Genomic DNA, 13,188 nt, shown 5'->3' with positions numbered 1-13,188 from the left:
AATGTTACATAAACGTGTTTAAAGTCAAGCACATGCATTCTTGCTTTCCTAAATAGGGATGAACTTAAACACACACTTAGGTGCTTTCCTGAATCAGAGCCATTGAGCCTAGAATTCAGGTAGGAAAGATCTTGGGAATAGGTTTTCTGTTATCACTTACTACACCCTTTCAGTAAGTTTGGAAATACCATTTTACATAAGAATATAAGAATGGCCATACTGGGTCAGACCAAAGGTCCATCTAGCCCAGTATCCTATCTTCCAACTCTTTCTTGAGTGGTAACAGCTAATTTAGACCCTATCCTTTTATTTGTATAGTTGGGATTATGTTTTCCAATGTGCATTACTTTGCATGTATCAACACTGAATTTCATCTGCCATTTTGTCAGTCACCCAGTTTTGAGATCCTTTTGTAGCTCTTCACAGTTTGCCTGGGACTTAACTATCTTGAGTAGTTTTGTGTCATCTGCAAATATTGCCAGCTTACTGTTTTCAGATCATGAATGAATATGTTGAATAGGACTGGTCCCGTTACGGACCCCTGAGGAACACCACTATTTACCTCTCTCCATTCTGAAAACTGATCATATATTCCTACCCTTTGTTTCCTAACTTTTAACGAGTTACGAATCAACGAGAGAGCCTTCCCTCTTATCCCATGACTGCTTACTTTGCTTAAGAACCTTTGGTGAGGGACCTTGTCAAAGGCTTTCTGAAAATCTAAATACACTATATCCAGTGGATTCCTCCTTGTACACATGCTTTTTGATCCCCTCAAAGAATTCTAGTAGATTGAGAATCATGGTTTCCCTTTACAAAAACCATATTGACTATTCCCCAACAAGTTATGTTCATCTATGTGTCTGACAATTTTGTTCTTTACTGTAGTTTCAACCGATTTGCCCGGGACTGAAGTCAGGCTTACTGGCCTGTAATTACTGGGGACATCTCTGGAGCCCTTTTTAAAAAATTGGCATCACATTAGCTATCCTCCAGTCATTTGGTACACATGCTGATTTAAATGATAGGTTACAGATGACAGTTAGTAGTCCTGCAATTTCACAATTGAGTTCCTTCAGAACTCTTGGGTCTTGGTGATTTATTACTGTTTAGTTTATCAATTTTTTTCCAAAAACCTTCTCTAATGACACCTCAATCTGGGACAGTTCTTCAAATGTCACCTAAAAAGAATGGCTCAGGTTTGGGAATCTACCTCATATCCTCAACCGTGCAAACCAATGCAAAGAATTCACGTAGTTTCTCCACAATGGCCTTATTGTCCTTGAGTGCTCCTTTAGCATCTCAATTGTCCAGTGGCACCACTGGTTGTTTAGCAGGCTTCCTGCTTCTGATGTACTTAAACAGTTTTTTGCTATTAATTTTTGAGTCTATGGCTGGCTGTTCTTCAGATTCTTTTTTGGCCTTCCTAATTATATTTTTTCACTTAATTTGCCAGTTTATGCCCCTTTCTATTTTCCTCATTAGGATTTAACTTCCACTTTTTAAAGGTGCCTTTTTGCCTCTCACTGCGTCTTTTACTCTGTCTCTTTTTTGATTCGCTTACTATATTTTTTAATTTGGGGTATACATTGAAGTTGAGTCTCTATTATGGTGTCTTTAAAAAGTTTCCATGTGGCTTGCAGGGATTTTACTTCTGGTGCTGTATCTTTTAATTTCTGTTTAACTAACCTCATTGTTGTATAGTTCCCCTTTCTGAAATTAAATGCTACAGTGTTAGGCGGCTGTGGTGTTTTCCCCGCCACAGGGATGTTAATTTTAATTATATTATGGTCACTATTACCAAGCGGTCCAGCTATAATCACTTCTTGAATGTGATCCTGTGCTCCACTTAGGAATTCTATGGTACAGTTTGGTTCATTTAAGATTTTTACTTCATTTGATTCTACGTTTTCTTTCACATATAGTGCCACTCCCTCACCAGCACAACCTATTCTGTGTTTCCAATATATTTTTACCCTGGTATTACTGTGTCCCACTGATTATCCTTATTCCACCAAGTTTCTGTGAAATAGGTATAAAATACTGTTTAAATTGAACTATAGAAGAAATAAGGCAACCTGAACTATGATTTCAAATGATAGAGAATTCCACCAGAGCAGGGACGAGATTCTTATTTCATTTATACTAACATGAATCCAAAGTAAATCTACTAGCTTCAGAGGCTAATTCCATTGTCTTAGTGGATTTATATTAGTAAACCAAAGTAACCCAGAGTCTTGTGCTAAAGTCACATAATTAAATGCTGCAAAGAAAGCACGAGAAGTCAGATCAGAAGGTGAACGTGCAAGAAAACCACTCCAGAGATAAGCCAAAGTAAACAGGACCTGACTTTCAGCCAAACTTCAAACCAATTTCTGATTTTTCACCCAGTGTTTGGTGCTGGCAACAAATTGTAGGCACAAATGAAAGTGAGTGGACACTTTAACCACTTATACGTTCCCAAAATCATTTAATTGGATGTTTAATTGCTACCACTTGGGGCCATGGCTTCTTGTAAGTGCAAACTTGTAGGTTCCAAACTTTTAGGTATAATGTTGTGGGTATAACATAATATTGTGTGTATACAATTACAGATCATTTCTGAATGTTTATACCAAAGAGTCTACTACGACAGAAAGATTTTGTATTCCTTGTGAAATTTGAAAGCTAGCCTGAATAAAATATTTGCATGCTACTGATGCAAGTAAACAACAGAGTCAAGTGAACTGCACAATTTGGTCACACTTTATATATACACTATATATAAGGTTCAATTTCTATAGTTTAAGGATGGTTAATAATTGTTTAATAGATGTTATTAAATGGTTAATTAGTTATTGAGACTAAAAGGTTAATATGTTGCTTATAACTATGTTGTATAATCATCCATAACACCTACTTCTGCGCTTAGAACTATCTATAGCGCACATAAATCATGTCAGTAACATGCTTATGGCATTCATTTATCATTTATTAACCATTCATAAAGTATTGGTAAATGGAACACGCACATAATTATATAAAGTGTGACCTTTGTTTTGATTAATGTTGTTTCTGTTACATAATGAATTTGGGATACATGCCTTGATTTATTTCCCCCTCCGTTCTGCATGTGTCTCTCCTTTTGACATTAGTGTGTGGCTCAAGAGGAGGATAATAAGCTTTGATGTTAAAAGACCATATTTGTTAGAATATGTATTCCATTAAACTTTTGCAGGAGTTGAGAGGATATATCCTATTAAGTGATCAGTTAAGCTGTTGTGACAATGGATGATAGCAGTGTAGCACTGAAGGAATGCAGTGCCACAGATTCCCAACTTGGTATCATGCTCACCCCAGAGGGCCTTGACTTAGAATGGTCACCAAGGTTGCCTTTGATTCAGAGGTCCTATTAAATAACATGAACAGAGAAGGCAGGTATTTCCCGAGAAACTATTTTCCCCATGTGGATGGTACTCTTTGGAGGCATTGAATGTATCTTTAACCAACTTGTATTTCTTCTTCGTGATCTATTTAATTATGCTTGAAATATCAAATGTTAAAAAGCAGCACACAGACATTAGCTGCAAGCATGAAACTTCTCCTCCAGAATAAATAAGCAATGGGAGGATGCCACAGAATGAGATAAGGACAGTTTCTGATATTCAGATTTCCTTATTTGTTGTTCCTCTCCACTAAGTACTGTGTAATTGTCTGCCCATCCTTAAATTTTGAACATTTGTGGGCAAGGAATGTCCTGTTTTGAGTATCTGAAAGCATATTTTGGGAACTACTAACAGCAATTAGCATTAACAACAACAACAGAAATCAAGCTGCTTTTATGAAAAATAATACTGATTTGCTGAGTGTGTGATTTCAGGGGAACTCTAAATTCACATTTGTGTTCTCATCTCAGGTTTTTCTCATATCAACCCTTTGCTGGATGTGTCATGTTCTTTTTCCTGATGTCCAGGCTGGCATGTTCAGTAACTTTAGTCCTAATCTGTTTATATGCAGGAAAAAGCTGTGCACTTCCTCCCTGCACCTTAGAAGCACAATTTTGCTTGTGTAGCTGATGCTGTCATGGTACCTTACCTCTGGTTGGGAAGATAGACATATGGCTCCTTTCAACAATGAGACTAATAGTATTTTCTGAATCTGTATAGCCAGTAGTGCTGATCCAGTAAGACAGCCAACATCTTTCTCACAGCAATGTGTATATGCTACAATACCTCTGGTTATTCTGCAGTATGATTTAATATCCTTCACTACATGGCAAGAGAGGGGTTAGAGCGCCCACTGCTGCACAGAATTCTCAGAGTACAGCAGTGAAGCTGAAGCCCTTATTGACAATGCACATGCATTGTTCCTTTCCTACACATGGCTCTCTCTCTAACACTTTTAAGTCATCTTCATCTAACCCAAGAAAGAAGTGGAAAATAGCCTTCAAACTCACCAAAGGAGAAGGGATTCCACTTTTATTTTTCTATTTTAGAAATGTTGTTGGCACAGGCATGTTGTGGCTCGTGGTGTGTGTGTGTGTGGTGGGGGGTCACAAGATCCTCTGACATGACTCTATAGTCTACCAGCATGGGGCTTCTTTAAGGCAGTCAGAAATCTGATTGTACTGTCACTATATCATTGAGCTACCTGTTGGTGAGAGTATCAGAGCTCTACCCTGGAAGTGTATGTATGCTGCAGTTGGAGTCTGTATGAGGAAACCTACACATGTGAAGCAACAGGGCACAGTATGAATTTGTAATATCTTGAAGCCAGAACCACTATAAGATACATAGAAAATGCTAAATTGGTGTTTCCACAAGATATTTCCAGCAAGCCCAGTCCTACCTAGCAAGTTTACCCCTAGCGTGTTTGCTTTCCATCAGCTCATATGTTCCTTGGGTACTTGAGACACCCTACATGGTCATTTACTTAGTACTTAAAATGCTGGAAAGAATTCTTAAATTTTAAAATTTTAAAAAAGGATTATTGAAAGAAATCAATAAATGATTGAAATGGTTTTAAAATGAAGAGTTTCTAAGCAAAGAGATCTATATTGTGCATTATTATGTAGCATCATGTAATACCTAACACATGGGCCACAAAGATAACAAGATTACTATCATTTTGCCTTTTCACCTTTTACACAGAATGAGTCCAGGACTGGGGGAGGAGACATACTTTGTAATAGAAACCATTTTGACTTTCACTTACTGTAGGGGGGAGATAGTATTACAATTCAGCTTTCTACATCTCTCTGTTTTTAAAAAGAATTCTCTTGCACATCGCCTTTGTGATGAGTACTGAAAAAAAAGTTCAGTTTGGATAAGCAGCCCAAGTCCTGACACTTACCTCCTACACAAACTTAGCAAACTCCTCAAAAAAATCTGGACCTGTGAAGAAATTCCACCTGACTTTAAGAATGCCAACATTGTTACAATATTCAAGAAAGGGGAAAAATCTTTGTGTGGGAACTACAGAGGTATTGCCCTCCTCTCCATCGCAGGGAAGATCCTTGGCCGGATCCTACTAAACCACCTTCTCCCCGTTGCTGAGGAACTCCTCCCCGAATCACAGTGTGGCTTCAGGCCATCCTGAGGCACAACCAACATGGTCTTCGTGGCACGACAGGTTCAGAAGAAGTGTAGAGAGCAACAACAGGAACTCCTCATGGCATTCATCAATCTCACCAAGGCCTTTGACTCTATCAATTATGATGCTCTATGGAAGGTGCGGTGCAGGTTTAGCTGTCCACAGAAATTCATTTCCATTTTCTGACTACTCTATGATGGGATGACTGCCACCACTCTGTGCAACAGGTCAGAGACTGAACCATTCTTCATTCGCACTGGTGTCAAGCAGGGCTGTGTCATAGCTCCAACACTCTTCTCAATTTACCTTGCTGTGATCCTGATTCTCATCCGTGACCACCTTTCTGACAGAATCAGGATTTAGTATCGTATGGATGGCCATTCCTCAATCTCCGACATCTCCAAACAAAATCTAAGATCAGGAGAATTGGCATCACTGACCTTCGGTATGCAGATGACTGTGTCATCCTCGCACACACAGAGGCCAACCTGCAAAGCACCCTAAATCTTTTTGCAGGTTCCTATCACAGCCTGGATCTCTCTCTCAACATTGCGAAAATCAAGGTACTCTACCAGCCCTCACCTGCACAAACTACTCTACATACTCCACAAATCACCATCAGCGGAAAACCCCTGGAAAAAGTGGACCATTTTCCATATGTTGGCAGCCATCTCTCCCAAACAGCCAGCATTGACACAGAAATCGAATACAGGATCCGCTGTGCAAGCACATCCTTTGAAAGACCACTCAAACGAGTCTTCAGTGATAGGGATCTGCAAACAGGCACCAAGATCTTGGTTTACAAGGCAGTTGTCATCCCCACCTTTCTCTATGGGCGTGAGACCTAGGTAACCTACAGACAACATCTCAAGCGGCTGGAGTGGTTCCAGCAGTGCTACCTCAGGAGGATTCTCAGGATCAGCTGGGATGACTTACACACTAACATCCACGCTCTCTCTGCAGCCAACATCAGCAGTGTAGAAGCGCAGGTCATGAAACAGCAACTCCGCTGGGCTGACCACTGTGTATGTATGCCTTACACTCGCCTCCCGAAGCAAATAATCTTCTCAGTCAAGTCAGAGAAGAAGGGCTCGCGGAGGGCAGCAGAAGCATTTCAAAGACATACTGAAAGTACACCTTAAAAATGGAGGCATCAACCCAACAAACTGGGAGGACTTGGCGCGGAACAGAACACAGTGGCGCCACACCATACACCAAGACACAGCCCACTTTGAGGAGAACAGACATGCTCACAAGACAGAGAAGCAACAGAGGAGGAAAGAAAGGGCACAACACTCCAGTTAACAACTATGTCTCCCCCAAAATTACCCCTGTCATCTCTGTGGGAAAATCTGCAGGGCACAAATTGGGATCCTCAGCCACCTAAAAACACATCAATGGAAGCCCCTTGGCAGACATCATCCTTGCATCAAGGGATAGCCGAAGTCCTCTTAGATATTAAAGCTAGAAGGGAACATTATGATGGTCTGACCTCTTGCATAACACAGGCTGTAGACTTTCCCTAAATGATTCCTGCATCAAATCCATAGCTGCAGGTTGAGTTAGCATACATCCATTAGAAAGGTAGAGCATTCATTCTTTAAATCAAAGACTTCAGGTATTGGAGAACCCCCACAGACCTCACTAGGTAAATTGGTTCAATGGTTTCAATGAATGGTTAAGAACCAACACTGTTAAAAAGGTGCACATTATTTATAGTATGAATTGGTCTAGTTTCAGTTTCTAGTGATTGGATCTTGAACACTTATCTGAATTCTTTGGTCTGGAAACTGAGTGAAAAAGCTCACAAGATGCTGCTTTCCCAGATGATTACCAGCAAGAGCAAGAAGCTGTAGCTGAAGGTGAAAGCGGACAGACACATTCAAATTAGAAACCGGGCACATTTTTCCATGGTGGTGATGGTAAACCCTTGGAATAAACTCCTAGGGGAAGGGGATGGATTCTCCTTCCCTTGGGCTGGCTCTTCAAATCCAGGCTGAGGCCTTTTGGAAGATGCTTTAGTCAAACAGGTTACTAGGCTTGATATGGGGGTAACGGTGAAATTCCTGACCTGTGATAACTAGGTCAGGCTATAAGGGGCCACTAGATCTTAAGAGGCGTAAGAACATCCATACTGGGTCAGACTAATGGTCCATCTGTCAGTGGCCAATGTCAAATGTCCCAGAGGGAATGAACAGAACCGGTAATCATCAAGTGATCAATCCCTTGTCGCTCATTCCCAGCTTCTGGCAATGAAAGGCTAGGGATGCCATCCCTGCCCATCCTAGCTAATAGTTGTTGGAGGATCTATCCTCCATGAACTTATCTAGTTCTTTTGAACCCCATTATAGTCTTGGTCTTCACAACATCCTCTGGCAAGGAGTTCCACAGGTTGACTGTTGTGTGAAGAAAGACTTCCTTTTGTTTGTTTTAAAACTGCTGCCTAGTAATTTCACTTGGTGACCCTTAGTTCTTGTGTTATGAAAACGAGTAAATAACACTTCCTTATTCCCTGTCTCCTCACCAGTCATGATTTGATAGAGGTCTATCATATCCCCCCTGCGTTGTCTCTTTTCCAAGCTGAAGTGTCCCAGTCTTATTAAATCACTCCTCAAAGGCAATCAAGGGTTCATTCCATCCAAGCCATCTCTGTTGGGAAGGAAGAGTAGATAGGAAATGCACTTTTCAGAAGCGCACTGGGGCACTTGTCAGGCCATCGACATGGTCTCTTCCGGAAGCAGAGAAGAGAACACCACACTGTTTACACAAAGGGAGATTTTATTTCTCAATCTGGACAGTAAGAACATGTCTAAAACAGCCACTGGGGAAATCTACAAGTTTAAAAATATTGACAAAGTTTAAAAGCTTCAACTCTTTTCCAGGCTGCTCGTTCCCATAGCAAGAGCCTCAGAGAGAGCCTGGAGAGAGAGAGAGAGAGAGAGTCAGGAATGATGACAATACAGGCGGGGGAAGGTACTACATTTATAAACAGCAGGTCCTGCGGTAATGTCACATGCCATCATTGAGGCCTGGTCTACACTGAGGGGAGGGAATAGCGTAGATGAATCGACGTATCTTATTTCGACTTCCCTCCCGTCCTCATGGCACAGGATCAACAGCTGCAGCTCTCTCGTCGACTCCGCTTCCACCTCTTGCCCTGGTGGAGTTCCAGAGTCGACGGGAGCATGTTCGGGGAAATCGATATATCGTGTCTAGACGAGACACGATATATCGATCCCTGATAAATTGATCGCTACCTGCCAATCCAGCGGGTAGTCTGGACATACCCTGAGTTATGCCAAGGTGACAGAAGCTGAAGACCATGTTTCCAGAGTCAGAAGCCAAGGCATTGAATCGAAGGGTTGAGCCACCAGTGCAGTTAAAATGATGCACCCTAGTGTTGAGGCAGTTATGCTGGTATAGGAGTGCTAGTCCTGGGATAGCTATTCCTATAGGAGAAGCGGAATAAACTCTACTGGTATAAAGATGTAGAACTACATCCACCCTAGGGGTGGTACTGGGGACTACAGTGCTAAGAAGTCACACCCCTCACTGACCTAACTGACCCAGTACAAGATCTGTACATAGACCAGGCCTTAGGGTCACATGTTACCTATACATGAGGGCACTATTTTAGTGTACACTATATAGCCCCAGAGAGCTTCTGATTCAAAAGGAACATCAGCCTGTTTCTAGTGAAGGAAAGTCCTCTAGGACACCGAGCTTTGAGCAAGTGACACTAGTTCAGTAACATTCACTTTGGGCAGGGAGCAGCTTTGCTGGCATCCTCCACCCTCCTTTGCTCCCTCGTTCCATGGGATTGTTGGCTCCCAGCTACAGGACACGTTCTGCTCATGAAAGCAGTGCGCCTGGAGCAAGTACCTTAGTAACTAGAAATAAAGGGGTTTCTTCCCTTCAGAGACCAGACAGCAAACGTCCTGGAGATGAGTACAAGACCCGAGTACAGTAAGACCCGGGGCTGACCCAGTGCAGCTGGGCTCTTGTGATAACTTGATGTTTCGGAAGCTGGTCACCACCCTTCCCCACCTCCCAGACAGAACAGTTTAGTGCCCCCACCCCGTACCATTTCTCCAGGCGAGACCCTTCGGAGTCCACGCCGCTGTGGTGCTCATGGCCTGCACTGGCTGGTTTCTATCCCGGCCTGTCTCACCAACACTGATCAATGAGATGAAAATGGAGAGGAGTTAGTACACATACACCAGGGTGAGCAGCCAGCATGGCCCCTGTCAGGCTGCCAGATAGTCCATAGGACATACCTGCATCTCAGGACCTGCCTCCATAAGCCCCACCCACATGCAGCTAGATGAGACTTGTCAGCATGTCCCCACCTTAGTCCAGGTTACCCAGCTCTGAAAGCAGCTCTAAATAGGACCTCATGGCATCCCCTGGGATCTGCCACTGTCATGTGCTTGATGGGCCTCAGGGATTCTATGCTGTTCCATGCCAGCGCGCACTGGATTGTTCCCCACAACACCCCAGTAACAGGTAAGTCTTGTCCCCAGGGCAGGGGCAATGCCTTGGCTGTAAGCTGCCATGGGCCTTCCCAGGGCAGCCCACACGTGAGCTTGGACCTTCAGCCCAGGTGAACGATGGCCCCCTCCCACCTTGGCAAACAGCAGCTGTTCAGCCACCTGCATGGATTTTACTCCTGGCCGGGAGGGTTTGTGCAGAATGTGCCCACAGTGGCTGGACCACGAGCTCTCTGGGGCATGAACAGTCTGGCTGGTTTGCCCAGCCCCTAGCACAGCGGGGTCCTGCTCCCCATCTGAGATCCCCAGGTGCTACCACCACTCGGACATTCATGCCAGTGGGGGACCTGGCCTGATCTGTGGCCCTCTTTTCCCAAAGGGGTGCAAAGTGGCTGCTAGAAGATGCCAGAGGAGAGTTAGCTCTTACCTTTGACTTGCACTTAAGGTACAGTTTGCCTTGAAGCCAGCCCAGTCCTGCCTGCACAAGGACACTGGGGGTCAATGGAGGACAGGACCCAACCGGCAGCCCCAGGCAGCTCTTTCCTAAGCTGTATGGTTCTTGGCTCCCCTCCATCTCTCACTGATCATCACCGGCTCCAGCCGCATTAGCCCAGCCCCATGGTCCATCTGCCAGGTGCAAGCGGCATCCAGGCCTGGAGTGACTCATTCCCAGCCCTGCTGAGCACCTCCACATCTGACAGGCCTCAGCATGACAGACTAGCTCAGCCTGCAGATGGCAGGTGTGTGCTGCCATCACAAGATCCCGTGGCCAGCGCCCTTGTGTGATTTGCCTGAATCTAACCAGGGTGACAGTCACCCCCTCACGGGGCGTGGTGCAGGTCAGCAGGCCACATGGCCAGATCCAATGCCCTTCTCTCAGAGCTGCAAAACCCATCTTGCTAAATGGAGCTGGAGTGGGGTTCCCAGCCCTCTGTCCATGGCTCTGAAAAATGGGCAAGTGTTGGCATGTGCCTCTCGGGCAGCGTGGGCACGTTCATACCCAGCCAGTCCAATGCCTGGCCACCACACCCCATTACTTGACTGTCTATGGACTGCTGTACAGTAAATACCCCATGGCACCTCTGCATTCACACCCTGCATCATTAACATACACCCTGCCCGGCATTCACACCCTGCGTCGTTAACACACACCCTGCCCAGCATTCACACCCTGTGTCATTAACACACACCCTGCCCAGCATTCACACCCTGCATCATTAACACACACCCTGACCAGCATTCACACCCTGCATCATTAACATAACATACACCCTGCCCAGCATTCACACCCTGCATCATTAACACACACTGCTCTTCTCTGCATTCCCACCCTGTGTGATTTAACACACACCCTGCTCGGCATTCACACCCTGCAATAACAGACTCCCTGCCTAGTTCTGCATTCACACCTTGTGTCATTAACACAGGCACAGCCCAGCTTTGCATTCACACCCTGCATCAAGACACCCATCCTGCTCTGCTCTGCATTCACACCCTGCATCATTAACACACACCCTGCTGTCCATTCACACGCCTGCTCTGCTCTGCCACTACCCTCAGACGGACCTTTCAAACATCGGTACTAAGGATGGGTCCCATCTAACAGGCATGTCCCCTGGGTTTCCACGAGGACCCCGCAAAACCAGCTCCTTTGGGCTGAAAACGGGGCCCAGCCAGGAAAGCACAATTTGAACTGAGACAACCCTGTGAGCTGCCCCCTTGGGAGGGACCCGCCACACCAGAACATGCCTGACCGCCAAAGCCAGCGGGAGCCCACCGTGCTCACACATCATGCCACCCTCCCAGGGACCAGCGGGGCAACAAGAGCAATATGGAACAGTCAGTGCCAACTGCATCTGCACATCCCAGTTCTGCCCACCTAGGAGCCGCCCGCGCCAAGCCCAGGGCAAACTCTGGCTCACAGTTTATCGAGTCTCACAATGTGCTCCAACCCCAAGGACGCAGCGTGTGTTCAGGCCTCTCCACACGACAGAACATCTCCAGACCCTGCCACCCTGGCAGCGCAGCGTCCCTGTTCAGAGCTGGCCGGGCTGGGGGCACGGCGCAGGGCTGAGCACAACACGCCACACGCCTCGGCAGAGCTTGGTGCAGCTCTGCCTAGCCTGAGAGAGGCCCCCAGGTGACCTGCACGTCAGGCTGCCTGGGCACCCGCTTTCCAGAGGAGACTCCACTTCCACCCACGGCTGGAAGCCAACGAACCCGCCAGGGTCCCTGACACAAGATTGTCCGGCCAGGGCAGCCCTGGGGACTGTGGGCTGCTGAACCGCAACCCACTGATGTCAGGGGAGTTTTGCCACCGAGGCCCATGGGGCCGAGATGACACATTCCCAGAGTGCTGCTCTGGCCAGTCACCCTCTGGTAGCGGAGCCCCCTGGGGCTTATGCCCACAGAACAGCCTCCCAGCAAGGCCCACCCAGTCCTGGCACTGGAGTGGGAGTTGGGGGTGTCTCCATTTTTTACCCTGGGTCTCTGCACCATTTGAGGCCTGGGTTCCCTCAGGGCAGGGCAGAGGATTCACGGCGAGCTCTGAGTGCTCCTCCCCTCTGCAGCAGCCGTGATCACTGGCCCCGGCCCAGGCAGCCACTAGTCCCCGGCACTCCCCGCCTGGAGACTGCAGGGAGTGATCTGGGGAGGCTGCTGCTGGCTAGGATGATGCTGAGAGCCCTGTGGACACTGCAGCACACTGGGCCCAGGCCCTGCAAGGCGACGCCTCGGACAGACCCAGACCCCCCTCTGTGGTGGGCAGGCATCCAGCATTGCCATCTCTGCAGCATGGGCAGGGGCTGAACTCAGGCCCAGAGCTCATAGAATCATAGAATCATAGAATTCAAGATCAGAAGGGACCATTATGATCATCTAGTCTGACCTCCTGCAAGATGCAGGCCACATAAGCCGATCCACCCACTCCTTAGCAAGCGACCCCTGCCCCATGCTTCGGAGGAAGGCGAAAAACCTCCAGGGCCATTGCCAATCTTCTCTGGAGGAAAATTCCTTCCCGACCCCAAATATGGCGGTCAGCTGAACCCCGAGCATGCGGGCAAGACTCTCCAGCCAAACCCTCTGGAAAAGGTTATATCATACCATTGACCCATTGTACTATTTACCA

At 46.1% G+C, this 13,188-nt stretch overlaps 1 protein-coding gene and 1 pseudogene across 1 annotated transcript in view; one reads left to right on the top strand and one right to left on the bottom strand.

The window, feature by feature from the left end:
* Window positions 1–4,070, top strand: part of LOC120370532 (gametocyte-specific factor 1-like) — a 139,270-nt gene extending 135,200 nt beyond the window's left edge. Inside the window, exon 11 of the mRNA XM_039485466.1 lies at window positions 3,997–4,070. Coding sequence (XP_039341400.1) covers window positions 3,997–4,055 — 59 coding nt within the window. The 3' untranslated portion in view covers window positions 4,056–4,070. The remainder of the gene's footprint in view (window positions 1–3,996) is intronic.
* Window positions 1–13,188, bottom strand: part of LOC120407559 — a 64,690-nt pseudogene that overhangs the window by 3,054 nt on the left and 48,448 nt on the right.

This window comes from Mauremys reevesii, linkage group 1, assembly GCF_016161935.1.
Source record: "Mauremys reevesii isolate NIE-2019 linkage group 1, ASM1616193v1, whole genome shotgun sequence".
NCBI lineage: Eukaryota > Metazoa > Chordata > Testudines > Geoemydidae > Mauremys > Mauremys reevesii.
Note: the sequence above shows the minus strand (reverse complement) of the source record. Positions and strands in the feature narration are given on the sequence as shown.